The sequence below is a fragment of the Anguilla rostrata genome, chromosome 15 (assembly GCF_018555375.3).
Source record: "Anguilla rostrata isolate EN2019 chromosome 15, ASM1855537v3, whole genome shotgun sequence".
Taxonomy (NCBI): domain Eukaryota; kingdom Metazoa; phylum Chordata; class Actinopteri; order Anguilliformes; family Anguillidae; genus Anguilla; species Anguilla rostrata.
Window position 1 is genome coordinate 18,271,503 of NC_057947.1, and position 27,133 is coordinate 18,298,635.

At 42.6% G+C, this 27,133-nt stretch overlaps 1 protein-coding gene across 1 annotated transcript in view; it reads left to right on the forward strand.

Annotated features, from left to right (window-relative positions):
• LOC135240870 (anosmin-1) overlaps nucleotides 1-14,050 on the forward strand; it is a 52,124-nt gene extending 38,074 nt beyond the window's left edge. The window contains exons 5-14 of the mRNA XM_064310880.1: nucleotides 594-778; nucleotides 1,314-1,443; nucleotides 3,791-3,996; nucleotides 5,267-5,411; nucleotides 5,761-5,910; nucleotides 8,911-8,999; nucleotides 10,311-10,482; nucleotides 11,179-11,399; nucleotides 12,590-12,731; nucleotides 12,847-14,050. Of these exons, the coding sequence (XP_064166950.1) occupies nucleotides 594-778; nucleotides 1,314-1,443; nucleotides 3,791-3,996; nucleotides 5,267-5,411; nucleotides 5,761-5,910; nucleotides 8,911-8,999; nucleotides 10,311-10,482; nucleotides 11,179-11,399; nucleotides 12,590-12,731; nucleotides 12,847-12,905 (1,499 nt within the window). The 3' untranslated portion in view covers nucleotides 12,906-14,050. The remainder of the gene's footprint in view (nucleotides 1-593; nucleotides 779-1,313; nucleotides 1,444-3,790; nucleotides 3,997-5,266; nucleotides 5,412-5,760; nucleotides 5,911-8,910; nucleotides 9,000-10,310; nucleotides 10,483-11,178; nucleotides 11,400-12,589; nucleotides 12,732-12,846) is intronic.
• Nucleotides 14,051-27,133: the final 13,083 nt, after the last annotated feature.

Here is a 27,133-nt window from a genome sequence, read left to right on the forward strand (position 1 = left end):
ACAGAGTCTCCATCCAGGAGGATGTCCTGGTGTTGTGTATCTGGCTATTCGTTCAGTCTGCTGTTAGCATTTACATTTGAATATTAGAATGTGATCCATATAAGCACATCATTTTGCCTTCAGTATTGAGAGGATTCAGCATTGTGATGATCTTGGGTTTCTTTTTTCTACTGCATGACTTGGCAAGCTGTTCCACGCATTGAAAAGTTGCTCTGCGAATAACCCTTCCTTCTATCAGTGTGAAATTTACATTGAACTGATCTGGCCCAATGGCCCTTTGTTCTTCTGAGAAAACTTAACCTCAAATGTCCTTGTGTTGTCTACTATTTTCATCTCCATAACCATAAATGTAAAAGCCCAACGTTCTTTTGTTGTAACAAAAGAGATCAAGTGTTTTAAGTCTCTCTTTGTAACATCACATTTTGATACATGAAACCACTTTTATTTCCCTGCTCTGTTCTGTAAAAGCTTCTTGACTCTTCTTAAAGTGTGGTGCGCAGAGCTGTGTGCAGTACTGTAAAATACAAATATGGTCTAATGTCAGAGATGTAAAATGCATAATAAATACTAAAAATGAATGACTCTGATCCCAGGAGCCCCTCTTAAGCCGCGGAAGGACCTGAGCTTTTCTGAGCTTCCGTCTGGCCTGCTGGAGATCCGCTGGTCCTCCAAATTCAACATCTCAGTGGAGCCCGTCCTGTATGTGGTGCAGCGCAGGTGGAACTATGGCATCCACCCCAGCGAGGATGATGCCACCGACTGGCAGACCGTGGCACAGGTACCCAAACCTTGGCTGCCAGAGCACCATTTGGCACATTAATGCATGGAGGTCACAGTATATATAAGTATATATGTGTGTGTGTGTGTGTGTAGTCATGCATCTGGATTGTGTCTAAAGATAATATATTGTACCCCTTTGAAAGAACAGCACTTTGCTCTATTTACTGTTGACAGGCCATGGCTTCAATTATTTTTTTGGATGGTGTACTGAGCACCGGGAATATTATTTATTGTGCAGTCACTTCAAATGTGTCACTGATGCATCATACCATGCAAGTTTAATTATGGCTGATCTGTTTTTCTGTAAGCCATAGTCTACTGTGATTGAAGTCCCCCCCCCCCCCCCAAACTCAGGCAAAGGGCCATAGCGATTACAAAGGGACACGCTTCTTTCTTTTTTCTTTTATTGGGGTTTTTCGGGATGATTGATGTGGTGGCATGTGCTTGTGACCTCTAACCTCTGACCCCAAAGTGTGACTCCTGACCCCGCTGGTCTAATCCTGTCTCCCCATCTGTCCTTTTTCCCTCCTCAGACTACAGAGGAGCGGCTCCAGCTCGCTGATATCCGCGCCAGTAGGTGGTACCAGTTCCGGGTCGCTGCCGTAAACGTGCACGGGACCCGAGGCTTCACGGCCCCCAGCAAGCACTTCCGCTCCTCGAAAGGTCCGTCTGCTTGTGTGGCCCCCCCTCTCAATCATCACCGCTACTGCTTTGATCTTTCCACAGCATTGCATCACCCCCCTCCCCAACTGACACTCAATCCTCTCCATTTGCAACCAGTAACACCCCCACACCCCCACCCTCGAAAACGGGTTGGTCGCTTGCTTTACCGAATCCACCGCTGTGGTGTTTCTCGTTTGCCGTTATGTCGTGAGGGACAAAGCTCTGCCTAAGCTGCGATTGCGTCCCAGTGCCCACGGTGTCATTGTTACAATGGCAAACCACTTGCACCAATGAATAATGGGATTTGGGGAGAATACCTTAAAAATAAATAAAAAAACAGAATAACCTCATGTTTTACCACTGCAATACAACTCAGCCATAAAATATTGCCACTAATAATAGTAATAAATTCCCTGAAAGGCATCGTTTCCTTTTAAAAGGTAGCACGGCAGTTAAATTGCTGTAATTTAATGCAGTTCCATGGTTTTATATGCCCTCAGAGAAGGGAATGTTTTGAACATTTACCATCACAAGCGGAGCCTTCTCTCTACAGCCTCTCTCTGAGTCTAATTTCTCTCAAATCAGTGTCTACAAATAGTTTTGTTTTTTAATGGTGCCCCACTTGTGTTGGTTCCAGATTGTCCTGAAGGGCTGAACAGAGACACTGATTCACCCTGATGTTAAAAGCACAAATCACCAGAAGGGGCTGAGCACAGAGTTCTTTTTCCTGGTGTTGTGGCCAGAGCTTATTTTAACTTTGTGAAGGAGTGCTTTTCCCTCTTTACAGCTACATAAAACCTAATACGTTCAAATTAGTGGGTGTTCTACAGGTTTCAGACACGTGAGCTTTGATCAGGCGCTAGGAGATATGAGGTAAGGTAGACCTTCACCACTGATTTGCACCCTTTGACAGGGGAGACAGCTAGTGATGCCTCCCTTGGTAATGCGTTTCCCATTGCACTTAAGAGTGGAGACTGACAGGAACCTGGCCACACACAGATAAAGTCTATGAAAATCACATATGCATTTGTTACTTTGTTTCGTTTAGAATGTGTAGTGGAAACGTGGCACCTTTCAGCAAAAGGCAGGTTTAATGGTGGGAGAGGAAAGTCAATATTGGCTAGAAAATAGCGAAGGAACAATCATGTATGCTGTAGTCTGCCAAAAATGCAACTGCTCTGAACTTTTGACACATGTAAAAAGAATGTAAAAATTACAGAGCTGTGGAAAAATGACAGATATCCCTCTGCTTTCTCCATCATCCATCACCGTATGAGCCCCATAGAAAATTCATTAACTCAATATGTTTATAACAGGTATTAAATCTCAGTGTGGCAGTCCTCTAGCTCTTTGTGTAACCAGGGGTCTGCTGGGGGTTGCAGACCACAAACGTTGCCAACTGCAACTGCAATCTGCATTAGCGCGATTAGCTCTCTGAGCTAAACAACAGGATCGCAAGCCACTGGAGCTAGCTAAACTCACCCTCACTCTCGTTCTGGCTCCAGGGGGGTGACTCCTCCTCCTGTAGGGGATGTGCTGTAAAGCAGACGCATCCAGAGACGCACACACTTCTGCATGTGCCTGATTTACTGCGCATGGAAGGCACTCATGCCAAAGACTGCCGGCTGGAGCTGAGGAACCCTCCCACTCCCTGCTTACATAGATCCGCTGTATCATCTGACTGCAATTTCTCGCCCACTGTAATTTGTTTTGGGTAAAATTTGGTGGTTATTTATCTTGCGCGGATTAGTGTTTGCAAGTCATCCTGAACGATGTGTCAGATTGGACCCCCTGGCAGTCTCAGACACGTCTCAGGTGAGGGAGGGCAGTTGTGGTTTCGATCATTTTCTCATTACCGAGTGATTTCTACTCTGACATCTGGCCTTTGGCTGACTGACATCATCGGTCAGGAAGTGACGGTGGAGTGGCAGCTGAGAGGTCCTAGATAAATGCTGTCAGAGCACACACACACACGTGCGTGTGCGTGTACACACACACACACATGCACACGCACCCATGCACCCACACACACGTGCTTAAGTTCAGATATGTGCATGCACATGTCCCTTAAACAAACAGCCAGAGTGAGTTGTTGTGGGTTCTAGCTTAGGCTCCTCTCCAGCTTATTCCACCCTTGCATCCTCACTCCCCCATTCAAAAAGTGTTTTTGAGTTGTGAAAGGCCTCCTCCCTCATACATACATGATACACCCTGATAACTGAAGAACATTTGATCCATCTTGCTTAGGTATAGACAAAAAAGGAAGCTGTCTTTTAAAGAATTCCCTTGGGTTTATAAAGCTCTATGGTCATTTTCTAATTCGGGTTTTTGGACACTGTCTCCGCAGATCCCTCTGCACCCCCCGCTCCATCCAGACTGAGGATCACCAACATGACGGTCGGCGCCGAAGGTCGAGTCCTGGCCCGATTGAGCTGGACCCTGCCGGAGGAGCCGGACCTCCCCATCCACCACTTCAAAGTGTTCTGGAGCTGGACCGTGGGTGACCGGTCCCTGGTGCCATCCAAGAAGAAGAGGAGAAAGACCACAAATGGGGTAAGGGATTGCGCCCTCCCTTTCCTGAACTCCTGAACTACAGTAGGCCGGTGGCCTGGGGCGGGAACATTGGGAGCACGCTCATCTTGTCACAGAGTCACCCAACAAGCCACAGCGCAAAGAATAAAAAGATTGAATTGCCTTCGGCCTTTGAAGATGAACAGCAGGCAGCACCACACAACCTTACAGAACCTGTTATATCAGTCTCAGAGGCACCAACAACACTGCAGCGCAAATATTAATGGGTCTTCACTAGGGATAAACCAAACTCTTTAAAATGCATGTTTGTTCTCTTTTTTGGGAGGGGTTTTGCGGGGAGTTGAGTGAAATTCATTATATATTTCCCGAGAGAAAACTCTTGATAACTTTTTTCTTTTGAGTTTTCTTTTTTCTTCTCACAATTCCAGAACACTCAGAAACTTCTGTATCATGTTCAAAGTGAAGCTTTTTTTAAAAAAAAACTTATTTTAGTTCTATTTTTAATTCTCACAGTGGATTGCAGTTTGTGCCACTTTGGCCATGAAAGGCCCTCTATATGGATAAAGATTATAACTAATAACAATCCTGGGCTCTTCATGGTCAGGTTTTGTCACTGCATCTGGGACACATATGTTCTGGAGATTTCCTTCTCTCATTCAGGTATACAAAGCCCTTGACCTTGGTGGACCTTGGTACTTGGTAATACTAGATGCTTCCTCAGAGGTGTCTGTTGTGAAAACTAGCAGATCTGCAGAAATAGCAACGAACAGACACAGGCTCTCCAGAATGTTCACACTTTCTTACCCACAGTCCCCTACCAATGTGCTTGTGCTATAATGACTAGCAGGCACGGGCGCACAGTCTGAAAAAGGTAGTACATGTGACGTGCGCATGCACACTTTCACAACAAACTCTGTCAATAACACGTGAAACCTTAAATGCGCAGTAACCAAAGTTCCTCTTGCTAGATCACAGAATGCTCTCCCACACAATAATGAGAGCATGCAGTGGTAACTAAAATGGGCAGCTCAGGCAAAACAGGCATTTTTGAGAAATATGCTATAACTGACAGTCTGGCTCCTGTGTGACCTGTGCGTGTATGCATCAAAATGTCTGTGTGTAATGTTTGTGCTTCTAAAGGTGTGTGTGTAATGTTTTGCTTCTAAAGGTCTGTGTGTAATGTCTGTGCTTCTAATGGTGTGTGTGTAATGTTTTGCTTCTAAAGGTCTATGTGTAATGTCTGTGCTTCTAATGGTCTGCGTGTAATGATTATGGTTTTCTCTGATTTAAGGCCCAGAATTTTGTGGACCTGGAGGGGCTCCAGGCCAATAGCAGCTACACCGTGGAGCTGCAGGCAGTGACGTACTGGGGCCAGGTGCGCCTGAAGAGCGCCAAGTCCACCCTGCACTTCACCACCATACGCATCAACGACACGAGTACGTCACCCCCAGGGATGCCATGTCAGAAAGAATCATTTCCCCCAGTGTGGGATAAAGGTCAACTCAATGTGCCCTTTCCATTGAATCACACTATGGGCAGCTAGGAGGAATCTTCACAGTAGTTAAAAGATACAAGATATAATACATTTTAAAAGACTATTGTAAAGTGAAGTGCAGATTCTGAAAGTGTTTTTTGGGAATATGTAATGCAGTCCTGATCACAGTGAACATTGTGAGAGGGCATTTCGACTGTCCAGAAAGAAAATGCAAAGAATTGTGGATGTTTCAAAGTCACGCTTTCTTATGAAAATGACTGAAGATTACATTTCTTCATTTTATCCTGTAGAACCGTCCTCAAAGCCGAAGAAGGACGAGATTCTGACTTCCAGCTCAAGCTTGAGCCCCGTGAAACGACCGATGGGGCCTCTGGAGGTGGGGACCCCTTTTTATCAGGACGGCCAGCTCCAAGTCAGAATCTACTGGAAGAAAAGAGGAGGTGCGTAACGACACTGTGGGGTAGCTCTGTACGTGCAGGCCTCAGGCACAGTGGCTCAGCAGACTGAGCAGCATCTGTATGCATGCTCTCCTAGGTACTGCCTCCATGACTTTGTGATCCCAGGCATAAAGACCCAAAAGACGAAAGAAATGTTTGTTGCGTAAACGCTTGTGTGAAACAATGGCTCTTTGTGCGTGATGGTAATAACAGCCTGGGATAGATGTGCATTAATCTACACGTGTAGGAGCAGAAAGGTTCTGCCTAGAGAAGAACAACAAACACTACATGCAGAGCTCGCTCGTTTGGTGTGTTATTGACAGCTGGATTCAATAGATCTCCTCACACACTCACACATGCATGCGCGCACGCACGCACACGCAAGCACGCACCATGAAATGCTGTCGCCTCACATTCCTACTGATGCAGTCAATGATGTCTTATGGGATTGCTGTCATTCTTCAGTAGCTTCAGAGGGGACTGGAGAGAAAGAGTTAAAGCTCTGGTAGCGGTAGTGTCCTTGCGTTCGATTAATGCCAGAGTGCAAATGAAGAGAACCTTGAGTAGGAGTGCTGCGGGGCTAAGCTGTCAGGTCTTATTCTTTGCTACGTTACTAATACGTATCGTCGCCTCTGCCAAACTCCACAGAGCATACTTCCAGGGCTCTGGGGGCCTCAGAGAGGCTGTTCTTTTTTGTGAGGAAGCAGCTTTCTGTGGAATCACTGTTAAAAGAGTTAAGAGTGGTTAATGGAGATTGGGTTCATTTTCCTGAAAAGATGACAGAATGGCTTATGGTACTGGGAAAAATCATTTTGTGTGGGGTGGATCCATACCTGGCTCCCTGGATATCCAACCTGAACTCACAAGCTGCGTTCAAATAATAATAAAAAGAAAATCCTTTCCTTGATTGATTGCTTCTGAACACTTCACAAGGAAATATGAAATGTAAGGAGGAGAGGAGATGGGGAAATGGGAAAGGGAAAGTTTTTTTAAGAATCATGTTGCAGCAACATCATTCATGAAAGACGTCTAAACGCGTACAACACATAGCCTATGTTTTCTGATCCCTGAATATTTTTACCTAGCTTAACGCTTAAATTTAAAAAGTTGTATTCCAAAATACATTTTAACAGTTTTATTTAATATTATTTGCCTAATTTAATGATTTACTGCATGTAGATTTACAAAATGTATCTGTCCCATTCCTTAATTAGGCTGCACCAACATTTCTGGCATTCTTTCAATTATTCCTTCTAAGTAAAGCATTGTGGGGTTTGTAATCACATATAGTCCAAATCTTATCCACAAGGCATGCATCATTGTCTGCTTCACTGAAGGAGGCAAATTAGGACAGATCACGTTTCCTTCCTTTGTTTACTGAATAATTGCTGCGGTCCCTATCATGGTAGCCAGTTACGGCTCACAAGGAGATGAGGGCATGAGGAAGGAAGGCATAGTGCAGTTCTAAAGTATTCAAATGCATCCACTGGATTGAGCCTCCTGTCCTACTAATAAACTATCAGTTAAATTATTATATATTGTGGTCTCAGGTGGAACAAAGGTGATCAGCATTTCACTTGGCACTTTTGGTCTGTGAATACTACCCAGATCGCAGATTATATGTTTATTAATAATTAAGACATTTGCAGGCAACGAAACCTTTTCTGTTTTCAACCATACAACCTCTATATACTGTTACCTGTATTAACAGTTGTTTTGTATTATGCAACCCTATGCATTTCTGATTATAGAAAAGCCTAATTTGGCTTTAATACCACATATGCTTAGTCAACTCTCATTCCGGACAGTTTGTGGGTGTGGCTGGAGCGGTAGGTAGTGGTGGCGCTGATCCTGTGTTCAAAGAGGCTTTAAGAAGCGGACCATTTTAACAAGCCCAATCAATGAGCCTTTGTCTCTGTGTAGCCGCATGTCATACGAAAGGATGAAATGTGAGCACAAAGGGCCACGGCCAGGTTGCCCTGCATTACCGCCGCGGTTTTCACGCCAGCAGCAGCCGAAGCGGCGTGCGGGGCCGTGGGTGGCCCTTTGTCCGGGCCCTGGGTTCTCACGGCGCTCCGGGGCGGTTTTCCCACCCGATCACAGTGCTGCCCCTCAGCTGCGCTTCTGCTGCGCTTCTGCTCTCTCGCATTCCTCCTCCTGCCCCCTCCTTTCTGCGCCGCTCCTCTCTTCTGTTTCCAAAGCGCTCCGAGCACCAAACGCGTGCCTCCGCCTTCAAAGGAGCCCTTTTATCTCCCCACCGCGAAAAAAAAAAAAAAACAGGTCCTAGCCACAGGGCTAATGCAATGCGGCCTAGCTCCATTACTGATATGAAGAGTGTAATTTTACATCCAGAGGACACCTCCCCAATGAATAATAAACTGTGGAATAGCGGGCGATCGCAGCGAGCGTAAACACCCCTGATTACCTCAGCGACGTTCCTGACCGCCATAATCAGTGCTGGATTGAAACCCCCCACCCCCACTACCGATGAGCTCTTCAGCAATGAATACCATTATGGAGTGAGATATTACCACTGGTTCACACACTGAGCAGGATTCCCTTACGCAGTAAACACTTAAGCCCTTCCCTTTAAACAAAACGACATGAACATTAAGATAAATGTGTCAAAGATGTAAATTATAGCTTGCTCTAAAATGGAAACTTTAGCACTGTTAAAAAGGGTCCCTGTGTGTGCAGTACAGGACCCACAGAGCCCCTGCTGCAGAGGGAACCTGAGTCTGTGCATATTAGAATTCTGACTGTCTCTGACCCAACACTATGCACGTCTCTTAAATATTGATATCTATGCCAACCTTGGAAAATTAGGACATGTTTTTCATAAATGGGATGGAAATAATCATTAAAACTGCTGAACACCAATGAGTTTTGTCGATACACTTTTTAAAAATTCTGCCTTTATTGAACAAGGTAGATGAGCTGTGGGATGCTATCTGTGTTCATGCAATAAGTCCACTAACACAATGTTTTCCTTCTGAACACCAGACTCTGTGGCAAGCCGTTACCATGTCCAGTGGTCACCTGAGTTCTGCAGCCACAACGAGACCAGGGAACCAGAGAAATCTGTCACCCAGGTAACAGACAAACCACAGTGGAGCCGGATGAGAGCCCGCATTACACACTCACTGAATTTGCCACTTGGCACTGGGAAGATTTGGCACACTCTTTCCATAACCAGTTTTGCTTTGTTTAAGCAAAATAAACATTTGCTTAAACAAAGCAAAATTCCCAGAATTAAATCAACTCTAGTAAAAGTCCTGTAGGGACCACATGTACTATTTTAGTGTTGGAAGCACTCTAAAAAAAGAGTTGATTTTATATTGAACATTTTGCTGTATATCATTACTCCTTCCATGCGAGCAGGACTGGTATGAGACCTTGTGAAACACACTCACTGAAACCAGGTTTGTGCGATTCATGCGCACATACCCCCCACGCCCCTCACCCCCCTCACAGGGGCCTGTTTAGGATGCTGCTCTGTCTCACCCTGATACAGAACGGCAGTGGTATAGTAATCAATGCATTCTTTAGCCGCTCTGTTTCTGGTTGCTAGGGAATACACATCCCTTTTTTCTATAGAATGCTGGAGAGAATGCCGGAGCGGTTCTTGTCCTCTTCTCTTCTCTGCATGAATGAGGTGCCGCGGACGGTTTTAATCAAGGGCTCGGCGCTCTGTACCACAACACCGCCCATTTACCCACCGCTGTCAAACCTCCAGACTTACAAATAACTCTGGGGTTCAGGGATCTAAAGCGGTCGGGTGCCAGTTTCCCTCAAAGAAGCAATGCAGGGAGTGGGTTTGAGGTTGAAGTGATTAACACCAGAAATAACTAGTCATTTTAGTTGCTAAATCACATGAATGCATACTCTCTGTGTCAGAGTACATAACTATGGAGATGAAAGAGAAACTATTGGTTGTACGCCCATTTTGATATGTATTAGAATTAACGTTCTCTCAGTTCTCTTTGTTTAAACTCTGCTTCCCATTATTCTGGGAGTCTTTGATAACGTATTTTTACAGGATAGAAATCCTGAAAATGAACACCCACAGAAACCGATCAGATATTTTGTTTACATCTGAAAGGGAAGGCGCATCCATGTGTGGGTTTACAGAATTTAATTTTGGCATTTTCGTAATCAGATTTTGTGACTCATTTCCAATTCATAAGCTGTGTTGCAAAGCTTCTCCTATATAACCGCTTCTGATAAAGCTCCTCATATTCTGGGTTTAAGTTCAAGGCTTTTTTCCCTCTGAACAGAGAAAGGAAATGTCATTTGAGGCTTGGTGTATCTAATTATCTCTTTGTGTCCTCCGGGACCTGACCTGTGAGGGAAGTCAAGCTCATCAGTGCTGAATGTGTGTTTTTTGTGCGTGTGTCTCACAGGAAAACTATATCAATTTGCCGGGCCTGCTGTTCTCCTGCAAGTACAAGGTGACGGTCCACACCATGCGGTCCAAGGGCCGTTCCAAGGCGGAGAGCACCACCTTCCTCACCCCAGCTTGCTCCACCCTGAGGGCCAAGACCCACAAGCACATCCACTGCCCCGGGGAAGGAGGTGAGGCAGGCTCTGGCGCTGGGGTCACATTTATATAGTGCTTTTCAGGATAAAAGAGCGCTTTTTGGCCCTGAGGCTGGTTTCTATTTACATGCTCTATATAGTGAAGGAGAAGAAGTTAATTTCAGCCAGTGCCAATGTGTAGCGCTTATGCCTGGGTGCTACATGCCAGTCACACACCAGCTGAGGTGGAGAAGGAGGGAACTATTAAGTTGGTTTGACAGCAGTAGTGTTAGGTGGCCAGGTTGAGAGAGCTGGGGTGGGAGTTTGGCACTGTTACTGTGGAAACCCTGCTCATTTAGCAGAAAGCTAACGGAGGTCTGCTATTTACTAGCATATACTCCAAGGGGTCCTAAACTCTCAAAACCAAATATATATTTAATGAATGAATGCATTTTCTGTGACCCACATGGAAATGCAGCTTAACATATGGGCTCACTGGGAAAAATGATAAATACATTAATATGAATGTCTGAGGAAAAGATATAACATGTATTTTTCCTCATGCATCTCATGACCTAACTCTGCACCCCTCAGTATCTCCTAAGGGGGGTCTGGAACATAGCTTTGGATGTCCTGAGTTATGGTCTTGTGCTGTGATGGAATAAACATCCGTAAAAGTTTTCTGGCAAGGCAACATGTATGTAAAACTGACACATTCAACTGGGGATTTGTTTTTCTAACTGTATGTCTAAGGTCCTACGCTGCAGAAAGTGTTGGCCAAGCCGGAAAACCTGACGGCGACCTTCTCCACCCACGAGGGAAACGTCACTGGCAGCTTCTTCTGGAAGGTGTCGAAGCCGCACCCCCACCAGCGCGTCACGGGGTACCAGGTCACCTGGGCAGAGGTCACCACCGAGAGCCGGCAGAACAGCCTGCCCAATAGCATCATCTCCCAGTCGCAGATACTGCCCCCGGTAGGAAAAGTGTATTACGTATCTTCATAACCAACACCCTTATACACCACCGTCGCCCCACACTGCCTCTCGCATTAACCAGGCCAATCAATCATCTTTCACAGTCAATACAGTCTAATGGATACTAGTGTATTGCCTGTGTTCTTTTACAGCTGAAGTTGAGTTCTGATTGTTAAGGATCTTCATAAGTGAAACATTTAAGTTCAACAACAGTAGAAGCAGAGATTTCAGTGTGTAAAACAATCTGATTGTCTCATTGCTTCATTACTGTCACTGCTAATACACTCTTATGTGCTCCACTGACTTTATGCACTGTGTTGGTTTCGTTTGTGATTTTAGTGGTGTGATACCACAGTGTATTTAAGGGCAGCTACAAACTGTACATTTGTATTATTTTTTTAAACAGACCAAAACAACAAAATGCAAGAGCATTACATCAGAGCGTTAATACGTTGCTTTACCAGCTGGTTTGAGTCGTGGGAAATGATGTTTTTGCTTTAAGCCCAGTGTTATTTATGATATTGAGAGTGTAGGCGATGTAAAGACAGCTGGCTGTGCTGACCTGGCCAAAAGGCTGTGGCCCTGGCTGTTCTGCATGTTGAGGGGCGAGAGGGGGTGTGAGGGTGGCACAGTGCGCTGGCATCAACTCGCCCAGCCCTGAGACATTTCGCTAGGCATCTGTACCCTTCCTTTCATCCCACGCCTCGGATCTGAGGAACCAGCGAGTTCACGTTTTCTCCCCTGCCAACAACTTCCAGGGCCTGTTCTGCACTGCCCAGCAAGCACCTTCCATTTGATCTAAAAATAACTGCTCTGTCCTGAGATTATGCAGGAGGAAATCAAACATTTTCTGATTAAAAGAGGCCTTGCCCGTACCCCTGTAAGAAGTCTTTGTGTCCTCTGCTGTGGAAGATGCCGTTTATTCAAGGTTTGGTTTAATGTATGGGGAAAAAACTGTGGATGCTTATTATTTGCTATGTTCCTGTTCAAGACCATCTGGATTTTACAGCGCAGAGTTTCTCCCGGGCAAAGTTCATGGACGGGAGCATCATACGCTCTTCCATTCTGAGCCGTGTGACAATTGATTCTTTATCAGTATTGAACAAATGGGTTAAGTTGTCACTTATCTGTTTGCTCTTGTACATGTGATCGATTATGAGACTCTTAGAGTATTTTCCGGTCACTCACAGGACCACAATCTGTTGGTGGTGCCCAACCTGCGTCCGGGGACATTCTACAGGCTGGAAGTGCAGGTGATAACAACAGGAGGGGAAGGGCCCGCCACCATGAAGACCTTCCAGACCCCTGCCCTGTCACCAGGCCTTCAGCACCGTAAGGATGCCTTTAACGCTGTGCTTACAGGGGGAGCGCGCACACCAGTGACCTGTTCTTATCCTCAATGGCTGCTTCTGGTGACCTGACCTGTTGTCTCTTGTGTGTCATATAGGGCCTAGGCTCAGGCAGCACCACCAGCACCACCAGAAGCCGTCAGCAGAGAAGCACTGAGACCCCAAGCCATCCCGGACCCAGCCGGACCAGAACCGGTCATACGGGTGGGACCACTTCAGAAATAGCATAGGAAGGCAAACCGGAAGCAACAGAAAATAAATAAGATAAAAAAATCCAGCAGACTGTATTTACTCTAATGGCATGCTCAATGGAACAGCCTGCAGGCCTGAGACCTGTGTGACACTGTATTTTTCCCTCATCACACTTTTATGTTTTAACGCAAAGCTTCCGGGATGACAACCAAACAGTGCCCCCAGCTGGTCCATGAAGGGAAGGGCAGTCTTCAGATAATAAACACACCACTTACCAAGGCGACGACATTAAACCTTACAAAATAGAAATATTCTGTAAAAACTGAAGTGTCTCAGATAAAAGCAAGGAATGCTGCATCGCTACAAGTTTTTCTCTTCATTTAGTAGAAAAAAAGACACCTTGCAAAAAAGACTCTTGAACATAATGGAAAAATGCCATAAGAATTGTAAAATGCAATCATTATAACTGTCATCTGTATGGAGAAAGTAGTGTTGGATTGTACTATTTATTGTACTATACCAAGTAATAAGAAAAGGCGCTTAAATACATAATGTGGATGGCTAATGCATTTAATGAATTTTAGCGGGGAAATTTCAGAAGGTGTGACATTGCATGTAGACAGCCATTTGATTTAAACTGTAAATGTTGCTTGCTTCAAACCGAATGCTTTTCATGGTTTTGCATGACAAAACATAGTGTTCTATTCTAGGCATGAATACATCTTTGTTACCTCTTTTGAATATGTTAGCAAGATCCCACTAACAGATTAACAGAGAACTCTATGGGAAATAAATATGTATTGTTTATTAATAAAATAACTTAGTTTGCAAATGATGGAATTATATATGTGCTTGATTGGCTGTAGATCTGTTTGTGATGGTACAGTCAGTAAATGTCTATATTTATTTATGGATGTATTGCAGTAAAAAAGTGTGATTTGTGTGTTTGTGTGTTTGTTTTGTAGTGTAGCCCTTTTTTAAACTGACAGAACTCCTTGTAAAGACATTTTGTAAAAATGGAATTGTAAATATAGTCTGTTATGTTACCTATTATTTTTCCATGGTAGAAACTGTACATACTGTTAATTAATAAAAGAATCCTTAAACCTATTCCTGATTTAGCTTTTTTTGATTCAGAATAATCAGTGTGACGTCTGTGTGTTACCGTAGTAATTAATATTTTCTAGGCATTATTATTTCCCTCATTTGTTGGCTTTGTCAGTTTATCAGCCAGCACATGGTCAGGACTCAGGAGCTCAAAAGGACCGCCATGTCACTGCTGTCTCTTCCATCAATTTAAGCACACACTCTCCTCTGACCACGTGCAGCCACCAGTCATTAGCGTTAGCATTGGGGCGTCCAGTTGGTACTGGATCAGGACTAAGTAGACCTACAGCAGCTTTGCTTTTGGACACATCCCGCATTACTGAAGTCCCAGTGCTTATCACAGAAGTCCTGCCCCAACATGGTTTTGGCTGTTTTTTTTTTACATGCTTTTATTTTGTGCAATTCCCAAATATCCACATGTTGTAAACCACCAGCCCTCTTGAAATGTCTACACTGCTGCCTCTGATCTCCAATTTTAGTTTTTCCTTCTGAAGCAGAACTAAAAGGCGATTAGCCACTTCCCGAAGGCCAAAATTTCAGTAGGCCACAATATAAATATTATATAGTAAATCAATCAAATAGTCAAGGTTTATAAACATTCTCCAATATTGTGCAGTTGTATGAATCTGTAACAGAATGTTATTATTCTGTACTTTTTCCAAATGCAATCAATGAAAAAATATTTTTTCACAGGTGACATGCAATTTATGGCATGACACGTAAGGCACAATCCTGGAGGATGTGTAATCAACACTTACTATCTCTTTGATTCTTTATGGCAGTTACTATATATCCAGTAAAATGTTAAAATTTTAAAAAGATGATACCAAATTAATGCCGGTCTCTTTCATTCAGTGGCACACATTCAATTATATCAGCCTCATTGAGAATGGCTGTTTGTAGGACCACCTATTTTGTCAGCGTGAAAAGTATTCTGGGTACCCAAATAATTAGCCCATGTCATTTCCGATTGGTCAAGGCTGTCCTGGCCCCGGTCGATTCTACGGTCGGGCGCTGATCATTTTGAGCTGTCCTTTTCACACACGGCCCATCCCACCACCACCAGGCTACAGTTTTTTGTGGGGATTTTTACTTACAATTCAATTATGCCACAAGGGATTAGGTCCTTTCGTCCATGCCAGTGTAATCCCTGTTTATTGGTTTATCAACCCTTGGCCAAGGACCCTTTCTTCCTGAGCCAACCAGATCCTCTCCTTTTCAACACTTCAGTTTGTCTCTCCAAATACCACTACTCTCCCTGTGAAAACATCAAACACAAAAGGCTCTCACAGTTTTTTTCCCTTTCTTTTGAAGCAAATTGCTGTAAATCTTGGGTTCTGAAGACAGTGAATAAAGGCAACAATGAAATAATGGCTGTGTGCCTCATCGGGCCTAAAGATAAGCCTTTGATAGGAATGGCTCTATTCCGGTAAACAATAATGGGATAATTCGCTATGAGCACAATGCACTATTGTTGAGATTTGTGTGATCGCGTCCTCAAATAAAAACAAGTTCAATAAACAGCGCTGTTGTCTGGGGTCTGCTTGGATAACTGCAAATCGCTTGCAAATATTTACACTTCAGCCAAGCTGACATTTGTCTCAGCCGGGCACGGAGTATAGTGAAACACTAACTCCATTCACAGAGAAGGCCAACAAAGACCGTCTCTGTCTCTCATTCATTTACACTGACTCCCCACCTGCCCCTGGATCTGGAGATTAGCTCCAAAACTAGCATTCGCTACCATTTATCAGACATCTTACACGACTCCTCTCATTCATTCACCTGTACTCATTGCAGTTTGAGTTACTCTATCACACATGTCCCCACACTAGGGATCGGTGCCGCCACCATGGACGTATCCTGCAAAATGCATGAACATTTATTTTGGTTATATTTCTATATTGCATAAGTTCTACATTTTACGACTTTCAGTGAAAAAGTTGTTTTGTTTATACATTGATAATAATGCATGGAAATACTATGGTCATTGTAATGATATTGTGATGTTTACTTAAATGCTACATGTCTTATATAGATCCATGGTGTAATTTTGTCAAGAGAGATGCATTCACATTTCATGTTTTATAACACGTTTCATTTGTTATAAAAAAGTGCCATTTTATTGAGATAAGGGTCCATGGCCAGATGATTGTTAATTTTACGGGGACTGAGATGTTACATTCTGGGAACCCCACTAGAATGGATAGACAGACAGACAAACAGACAGACATGCTCTCATTCACAACATATGCTGTTCATATTCTAACCTTTCTAAAAATGATTAAATTTTATATCTCTAGAACCCGGGTTAAATTGTCTGTGCGATGGATGAAATTGAATGTGAACAGTGAGTTTCTTTTCCACCCTCATCAGACCAGGCGGAGGGGTGAGCTGGTGAAAACTCCCCTGACCTTGCCTTAGGGGGCAGAGTGTTTTTGGTTAGGATCCAGGGAGGGCCAGGCGCCAATGGAAAACGTTTGCCTGTCAGGCAGAGAGGATGTTCAGTCTAAGCCTAATGAAGACCAGAATGTGCATGTATGTGTGTGTGTGTGTCTGTGTGTGTGTGGAGATTTCTGGATGCACAAGTTACTGAAGATGATAGACCAGATATGCACCTGCACACTACGAAGATACCAAGTGACCAAGACAGCCACTTGTCAAAAGCACATACGGGTACAAAAACAAAAGTCCCTATTAGAAAAGAGTGACAAAGAAAGAACCAAGTGACAAAATCCCAACAGAAATGTGAAAAACCCAGAGTGAAGTTACAGCACGAACCTGATAGGAGGTCCCACTCGCACAACCTGCAGTGGATGGCCATCCATTTTTACCTCCCTCTCAGTTCATTCATCTTCCTCAAAGCCTTCGGGTTGAGTGAACTCCGCGGTCAGACGCTGACGGCACTGTTCTTCTTCCTTGTGAAGGAGAGCCCGGCTGACATGAATGCACTGGTCTCTCTGTGGAGACATCACTCTTGCCGCTCAGCGCTAAAGCGCCTGAGCCTTTGTCGGAGCCACACACATGGATGACTAATCAGCAGGGCCACAGGGCGCCCTTCTGTACTGCAGCACGGGCTAACCGGAGCCATTCCTTTCCCTTTAGCATTATTGCAGGGATAGGGAAAGTGATTCATCCCCGTACCCTCCCATATGAGACAGCTAATACCTGTTCTACAGAAGTGGCTGTGCTCATTTTGTCTCTGGAAGTTGGTTTGCCTTTGGAATGTCCAGCTTTGAATGCTTTTCATCAAGGCTTTTTGGAATGTCTCTTTCACACAATGAACACTCCAATGAACAATAACGTTCTTTTGTTTAAACTGCTTTTTTGTTTTAAATGCTTCTACTGAGCACATATTTCTGCATGTTCCCAGCAAAAAATGCATATTCATTTGTGATGTAGTGCAAATGTTACGCTGTATGCAAAGGTCCAACCGCATTGTTCAGTCCTGTGTTAGGAGAATTTTGAATGGAGAAGAGTATTTCTTTGGATCCAGTTGTGGCACTGTCATGTGATTACGGTACTGGACTCAAAGACAGAAGGTTCAAATTTGACTTCTGATGAGAAAGGCACCTTACCTACAGTGCTCGGGTTAGTCAACTGACTGTTTCCATGGCTACACAGATACAGTGTGTACTTGCAAGGCTGAGCTCTGTCCCTATCTTGGATTAGGGCTGCAAAAACATTGTGTGGGATACCTCATTCTCCCTTTCCAGGAAACAACTTCTTTTCTGCACAGATTGTAAAGCTCATCGAGTAGATTTCTCAAGCAGATAGACTAATTTTATTTTAAAGTTTGTTTTGGAAATAGTTTATTTACATAACCTCTTTTCCAGTCATGCTTCTTGTCTAAAGAGATATCTTACTTTTATTCATATGTTTATTTTTAAACCATCCTTTCAGATTAATTCCTTTAAATATCATATTGGACTTATTCAGACACAGATAGATCAATAGATTGTTCCCCTGTGATTATTTTTTTTTTTTATAGCTGGCAGTTGACCAGCACAGATACACATAAAAATTCATAGAATTCTCAGGGGAGGCATAAACTGGTATTTGAAAAGCCTCTATTAAATTTGAAAATCCATATCAGAAACATTTAAAATGAAGAATATAGGCCCCTCATGTTCAAGGACAATTAAAAGTCTCCTCTAAGAAGAGTGGCTTGGAACTCATCTTTTCTGTTCTCTTTCCAAAGAGCAGCTCCACAATTTTAATCTCATTTTATAGCCATTTGAGCACTATGGATATCTGCCATATTACTGGTTCACATAAATTCAACAAGTATAAATCAATAACAGACGAAGACAGACCATACGTACCGATACATTTATGATAAGACGAAGAACATAGGACCCTCTGAAAGAAGCTATGCAAACAGATAACAACCTTCCCCACAAACCTGTGGGAGACATTCCCCATTAGAATCCATTGCCATGGCCGTCACTCTGTATTTCAGTCAGGGCTTTTCTTTCCTGAAACTCGCAAGGTTCTGACATGACAGCTGCACCCCTCTAGCCGCGGACCTTCGTTTTTGAATACAGTGGCCATGTGTGGGAAATTAAAAGATCCAGCGTCCGGCCCAGCCGCAGACCAGAAGCCGCGAGGGTCACTGGTACACAAGGACTCCTTTGAAATCCCGACATGTTTGAAAACCATCTCCCTCCGAAGGCATAATTAGATCTTACTTGCTAACCAAAACATTCCTTTACACGGCACATGTGTGGGGAGGATATTGTTTCTCATAACGGCCATAATAAATTTGGACCCAATACAACGCCATTACACCGATTAGTTAGTAATCCCCCATAGAGTCTCTTCAAAAGGAACAAACAAATATTTTCCTGCTTGTTTCCTGTGATATTAATCAGGTTAGGAGGGTCCTCATATATTTTAATGTCCTCCAGTTTATCGTCTTAACCTCATCTGCCCTGTATGGGAATCCAAACTGACATGAAAGCTTTCAGAGGTAGGTTCCAATCAGCTTAATCCAGATCCACCCACATGCTGTAGAGTAACCTGATAATGTTTCTTTCCATCAGATACAGTCAAACCAATGTCATATTCATCTTCACAGTATGCAGCACAAATCCTTTAAATGGTTGCAATTTGGTTGCAATCAAATATAAAATATAAAATATCTGCTATCAAATGCTGTACCGTGGCTAGTAAGAGGATGAGGACCCACCCCTATTGGCTGAGAAACCAATATCGTGTTTCGCCTCCCCTGTGTGGGTCAACAGTGTTGGACAGTGGCTTAACCTTGGAGGCAAGGCCAAAGGTCAGCTCCTCTCTTGAGGCTGGACAGGGCGACAGAGAGCAAACAAGGAAGCGATCAGCACAAATCCACAGACTGTGATGACATACATCGACACTGTCAGGGCAGAGGCCACTGGAATTACCCATACATGCCTGGGGCTGTTTCTGTGAGCCACTGGGCTGTTAGCAAACAGGTCACCTGCAACCTAAATTTTACAATTTGGCTAATTTTTGAAGACATTTTCTGTCTTTAGAGTAAGATGGATAATTGTGTTGGTTTTTGCTGCAGTGAGTTTCACTGCCTTGACTGTACTTTACTTTGTGATCCTTAAGTGTATCATGCAAATGCATAATTATGGATGATTATGGTTATCCTTATTAGTTATTTTTAAATGTAGTACATTGTAGCAGAACATTCTGTAGATTCCACAGCTCTTTAAATAAATACATTTTAGTCCAGCTCCTTATTTTCACTTGTCTTCCAAATACTTTAATATTTTCAGCTCAAGATGTCACGGCATGCGACTGCAATAACAAAACCATCATTATCGTGTTGGAAAATGTCGGTCAAAGGGGTTCAGGAAGGAGTCACTGAAAATGAGGGGAACTAATGCAGAGCAGACGGTAAAGACGCGCGCTTCAATAACCTAGCCATGCCTCCACTGGCTGCTCCTCAGGGCTACTCCTCAAGGTCATGGAGAACTGAGCCTGCATGTCACTGCAGACGAGACCCTTTGGTTATGAGGAGAGGCCATTATAGGTTAAATAAATGACTGATCCCAATGGGAAAAATACAAGTGATTTAAACCACATACATACATCTCTCTCTCTCTCTCTCTCTCTCTCTCTCTCTCATTCTTGGAATTTAGCAGATGCTCTAACGCAACTTACATTCTTTTGCATACTATCTATTATGAGTGCAGCTGGGTACAAGCAGTTCAGGTTCAGTACCTAGCCAGTTACCACTGCTATTATGCTGCAGTAATAAGAAAATAACACCCAGAATGTCCCTCCCTCACAGGCATAAACAGCCAGCCCAGTCCAGACCCACACTGTGGGATCTCTAGGCCACTGCTGTGACAAAACGGTAATTTTTTAAAGCGTATTAAAAGATACAGCAGAAATCAAGTCTCTGAAATTATATTCCCTGGTACAAAAAGAATGCCGACTAGATGAATCCACAGAGGACACTGTGAAACTTATTTAAATTGTGAAAAACCAATGCCTGACTGACGTGTCATCGTGTTGCGGTCTGGCTGTTGTAGAGTTGCCAATGTCATAATAATCATATTGCCACTTCAAAAGACCACTTCACAGAATTGGAGTATTTCTTTAAAAACTATAAACTTTTTTCTGGTTTTGGAATTTGACAATAAAAAAAACTGTTTGAATAAACATGTGTGCAAAATTTGCAATGCTAGTGGGAGAGTCCAAGGGTCCAACAAAATGTGACAAACTTAGGCCAAGTCATCGAAAACAGCAACTGCAGTGAGCATTACCCGAACGACCGCAAAAATAGCAACGCCTGAAAAAACCAAACAATAAAAAGCAAATCTCTTGGGAGGTGACTCTGTGTCTGTAAAGTTTTGAATGCAAGGCTTTGCACCTCTAGTCGTAAAGCAGTGTTTGAATAAGTGTGTGACCCAAAAAAACTGCATCTGGAAGCCTGGGCATAAATGGGGCTTATAACACATTGCAAAAATCATAAGGAAACAAAGAAAAAATAACAGAAAATAGCATTCATTTCCAGGCACTGTCAAACAGCATGCATAAAATGTACAGACCATATGTCCTGTCTGGAGTTTGTGTGCTCCATGTTTGGGGTCTCAGGGGTCTTCTTTCCCTGTGCTGCACGTTGCTCAAATTGTACAGCAAAGCCTCTGCTTGTGAAACGGCCTTCAAAGCACATTCTGATGAAGTATATTTTCATTCACCTGGGGAATATCTACCCAAACTTGCCTTTGATCAAAAGCCCACCCAGGGGTGGCTCATTCTAAGAATGCCCTGGGTTCCAGTGTGTGAATTTTCCCCGGGGTCCAGTATCCAAGCCTGACCATGCTAGTGCTGACTGTACCTAGCAGGGCTGCAGGGCAGCACGATGTTGGATTCAGTGGTATCCAGGGAGGGAGGGTTGTTGGCCTGTCTGTCAGCAACAGCTGCATGCCATTCTGATGGAATGACTGCTCAGCTCAACTGGCAGGGGGAAAAGAAGCAGCAGTTGGCAGGACGAGCTTCAGAAAAATGGCTTTTCAGGTGCGAGCAGGGGAGTCAGTGAGGGGCAGCACCCCAAAATACACTCTTAAGCATTACATGAAGCCACAGCGAGGGTCACTGGTACCAGCGGGTTTATGGGGAGGGGGGTCAGAGAAGCGCTCAACTCTGGGACAAACTCATGGGTGTAAGCTCCTGTTGGAACATGGGTTTGTGCCCACCGAGCTCAGATCGTTCAGATTCTCAATTTAAGAATTATAAATGAAACTAGCATGCAATCCAATAGATTGCAATTCTGACGTCACATGCCTTTTGACTCTAATATTGACATGGCCATTAGATCATAATCAGAGCTACCACTGCCAACAGCAATGCACTGGACGACCATGTACAAGCATTCCCGTGTCATTCCGACCAGGTTCAAACTGATGATACAGATATTTTCGACAATATGTCTGCTAAATCTCCAGATGTTATTGTTGATGAGGAAAGGAGAGTGGTGTTTGTTTTGGAGGTAGGCTGTACTTTCTAGTCTAGAAGAGGCCTTCCTCACTAAGATACTGAAGTATCACCCTCTGCTATCTGCCCTGGTACAACTTGGCTATAGATGTGTATCATTAGTATTCGTATTTGGTAGCCTTGGCAATGTCCATAGATTAGTGGTGAGGAGTCTGCAACTACCTGGAATGTCAAAATTGTGGGAAAAGCAGTTAGCAAGATACAATACCATGTCAGCAACAATAGGTAGCCGCCATATTTGAAGGCAGCGTCGCTACCTATACCCCTAGAGTTTCCATATCATTATTATGTATTGTGTGTTTTGTTTATGTCCTTTAATGTTACTTTGGTATGTGGACATGAATAAAAGTATAAAAATGTGTGTGTACGTGTGTATGCATACAGAAAAGAAAAACAGAAAAACACTCAAAAGCAGCAGCCTTCTCAATTCCAATAGTATTTTTTCAGAATTTTTAAACAATTGGAAAGGGGAAGGGAAACCTTTCCATTTGATGACAGAAAGAAAAACCATCAAAGTAATTTGACATGTTTTCTATTATAGTAATAACATATGTCTAAATATAATAAAGTCTGAAAAAGGCACATCTACTTACTGCTGTCAAACTCCTGGATTCAAAAAATCGTGTGTGTGTGTGTGTGTGCATGCATGTGCGTGTGTGTGGGTGTGTGTGTGTGCATGTGGGTGGGTGTGCATGTGTATGAGTGAGTGTGTGTGCTAGGCTTCTACCTCTGAACACCCTTGATTGTAATTATAATGAACAGGCTGTTATGCCCTGTGGCACACAAAAGGAATCTGGACGTGTTTAAAGCGTTAACTTTTATGTTTTTTTTTTTTTTTTTACTTTTATGAAGTTAAATTCTGATGTGGAGGACAGCTGGTTTGCATTAACAAACAGTTAATTTCAAACAGAGGCAACTCAACTTTCTGGTCTGTTACTTTCATATTGAAGCCCTCTACATATCTACAAGGTTAGTTCTTCAGCCGAAATGGCTTCATTCTGCTCTCCCCAAACTGTGACTAGCTTATGCCTGGCTGTTTCTGACTGGCCTCCCTATGCCCTTACTGATGATATGAACATTACCCAATGTTACATGTAAGGACCAGCAGCAAATTTGTCTTTCATATTTAAACAAAAAACACCCAAATTATAGTTTACCACAAAAAAATCTATTATTCCAGCTAGATATTTACAGAAATAATTAAATCCTGGTCACGTACCTGGCTCAGGAGTACAAGAGCAGTGCTCCTCCTTAAGCTTGAACTAATTATTATTTTCATGTTTTCCATACTTCTTTATGTGGAGCAAGCTACACAGCAGGTTTACATATTATCCATTAGGGATGGTGGCAAATACAAATACCATATACTGCACCACCAGAGTAATTTTATTCTCCCCGAATGTTGTTTCCTTCTGAATTTGCCAAATATTATTTGGATTCAGATCCGATTCAGATCTTTTCCCCATCTCTTTGATGCAATTCGCTCAGACGTCAGCACCAAGTTTCTCAATTAGACACACACACACACACACAGCTTCAGAGAGACAGCGAGTGAAAGTTTCCCTTAACACTACATAGGCCAGAGCGACGCCATCGTGCTTTAGGGAATTTTTAATTACAATTACTCCAGTGTCGTAAATGCTATATCCTCCTTCCACGACTTTTCTAAATATTTGGGCTTAAACTAACAGTGTTTTTAAAATAAGAAACCTTTGACCTTTCACCAGTACCTTTGTGCACAACCCAAGCAAAAAACTATTTGCAGCTGTCCTAGTGCTTGATTCTTAAATGAATATGAATATCGATTTTTGTGCAGCCCATGGAAGTTCATGAAGAGGTCAACCCAATGAAGCAGGACAAAAGAGTTCTTTCCACATGGTTCACCGCACTGCTGAATCTGTGAAAACTTTATGGCATTTGTGCTTATCAAATTTCTTTGACAGCAGACCCTGTGAACACAAAACAGACATGTGCTGTAGTTAGACACAGGCTATCTGAGACAAAATTCCTCTTTGGATTTATCTAAACAATGTTTTCACAAAGGTATGCTCAATGTCAAAGCAAAAAAGAAAAAATGCTGCCAATGAACTGAGAGCGATTCTTCTACCTGTGAACAGATTTTAATAATAATTGTGTATATAGGACACTGGGAAGTAATTAAATTATATTTCAACAAGGTGAATATGAAATGTAGTGCTTCCTGTGGAGAATGCAGAGGTAATATCCGTACCATTACCCTGCGTTTTATAGGAATGACATACCAGAATCAATATCTACCTATCAGTCAAATCAAATCAACGCAAAAACAAGGACAAAATAATAATTCCAATTCCGCATGGCTATTTTTACTTGAAACCACAAATATTTGATTTGGAGGAAATGTTGCTTGCAATAAATTGGTCTGTTAACCATTCCTTGGTTGATCTTGTGGTATGCTTACGGTCACTGTCTTGCTGAAGATATATTTACAGGCAAGGCTGAGCTTCCTGGTGGAGAAGTGCTATGTTGTTGACAAAAACATATTAGTACTATCAGTGTGATAGTACTATCACTGGCCTTACAAGAGCCCCAGGACCTGAACTTGCAAAACATCTCCACGACATTAATCCCTTAGCACACATGCCAAATCTTGCCAATCCTTGCCCATTTAGGGGGTACCCTATCTAAAGCTTTATAACTCCAGATGTGAACACCACAGAGACTTGAAAAATGGCTTAAATGAAGCAAGAAATTTGTACCATTTACAATACTAACACTAGATTAGTTTATATTCATAATTATGGAAGAAATAAAGTGTCACAAATGCAATTATCTAGGCAAAAAATTAATTTGCTCTTTTTTAGTTTGCAATGAAATACCAAGAGATTGCATAGATACGGCAGGTTAAACTATACATGTGCTGGATCAAAAACTTCTTGACCACAAGTTCATAAAATACATACGGGTGGATATGTAGAACTACTATAGATCTATGAAGCAAAAACTAAGGAGTGTACCCAGCGTCTCCAAATCTATCCAAAATGTCTAAATTATGCATTGCTGTAAATCACAACATATTCACATATTTCACTACAAATCAATTGTTTTTATTCAAGAAACTCACTGCTGCATCATTTTCAAGTGGGAATGACAAGCTTTCCATCAGTACAGTGGTCTAAAATATCTAGGGTTCCAGAAAAACATCCAAAATCTCTCCAAAAATGAATAAAATGCTTTTTGTCCATTATAAAGCATATAAATGAGCCCCTTATGAAGGTTTAAGATGAAACATTAATATCAGATTAAAAAAATAATGTAAAAATATTGTCACACAATGTGGTACAGTACCCAAATGTGTAATAATTAAGTCTGGTATGTATTTCTATACTCTGTACTGTCATATGTTTTCTTGTATGGAGATGAGACAACATGAAAACAATTTTCAACCTTCCACCACGTTTTGGAAATGTTCCAACTCTCACTTCATCATTGTTGCATGCTTCAAAAAAACTTTTGGTTACACTGAGATATAAAACGCTATTCCAGCGTTTTAAGCAAAATTAGACATGTTATACTTCGTTAGAAAGCTTATACTCTCACCTACTGAATAAATGAATTGTCAATCAAGCCAGACTGTACTAAAAATGGCAACAACGCCGTAAACAACACGTGTGGTATTACGCACAGCTATTTTTGAAGGTACACAGGCGTGACGAATGCGCGTATATTTCACAAACTGATTGTCCAAGACAATATATCACCACTCAGCCTCAAAAGGGACACCTCACCAATGGTAAAGTTGTATATTTATTCAATATTTAGTCCCAGACATTGACTGTAGAATGACATGGAATCAGTTTCAAAAATTTTGTTTTGTTTATTTTGTTAATCAGTGAACAGTGTTTTCACTGCTGTATTGGCATATCTTAGGGCTATTGAGGGCTTATCTTGTTGCTATGAGGGAATACAATTTTTGAGTGGTGAAAGAATATTCTTATGAATGCCCAGATAGACAATATTGTCCATTATGTAATGGGTGGGGGGTGCAGTTGCAGATGAGACTGCAGGGAGGGGGTGCGTGTTAAATGAACGGCCAGGGCGACAATGGTGGCGCTGCGAAACTCCGTATTCGACATAGTTGTGTATCGTCTACTAATGAAACTAAAACAACGCGTTTCTGTTTTTAACTCATACTTTTTTTGCAGTAGCACTGAATGTCTGAGTTCAGCAATCTTGGCATGCCGGCGTGACGACCACTGGCGGCTTTGCACTAAGAGGTTAAAGAACCACAACCATACTTCACCATAGGTATCACATCATTTTCAGCATGTGTCCTTCTTCTAAAGTTAAACCCACCACTGTTGTGTCAATTTTTCCTTCATCTGACCGTATCACCAAGTTCCTATGTTTCATTTCCAAAAAGGTCACAGAGATATACCATAAATAGAATAAACAACAACAAAAAAATGCATTAAAATACGCTGCCAGATTTTAAAATAGTGGGCTTCTGCAATAGACACGTTATTGACAGTGTTTTTTTTTGCTGTTATTAATGTACTGTTTCTTTTCCGAGAGCTCACATTTCCGACTGCAAGGTTAAAAGCTACCACAAGCTTTCCTCGTTTCGGTCTCCCACGATCGTGTGGTTGTTTCTCTTTATACAGGAAATACCCAACACTAATGGTGCTATGCAGAAAGGCTAGAGGTTGGAATTCATCTTCAAATAATCCTGGGTTTGGTGGCCATGTGTTTATAAATAATGACAATTACAGATGTCAGTGTCATAGTTTTTAATAAAGTTTAAATAATCTTCAAAAAAAGTTTCAAAATACATCCCATGGTTCAGTTCGCTGGGACACATGTGCTTTTTTAGACCATGCTTGGAACATAAACGGTTCTGGTTGCATGGAGGTGCTGAGACTGGCTGTGATTTACAGCCGGTCAGGGATGTGTATGATTGTGTGTGTGGAGAGAGGCCACTGTGCCTGCACTGTGTATAACACGTTTATGATGCTCCAGTGGGACGGAGCATGTGGGATGTGTGTTAAATAGGTTTACATTGCACAGGGGTTTTCTCAGTGTGAATACTTTGACATAACAACTTGTGCGTAATGT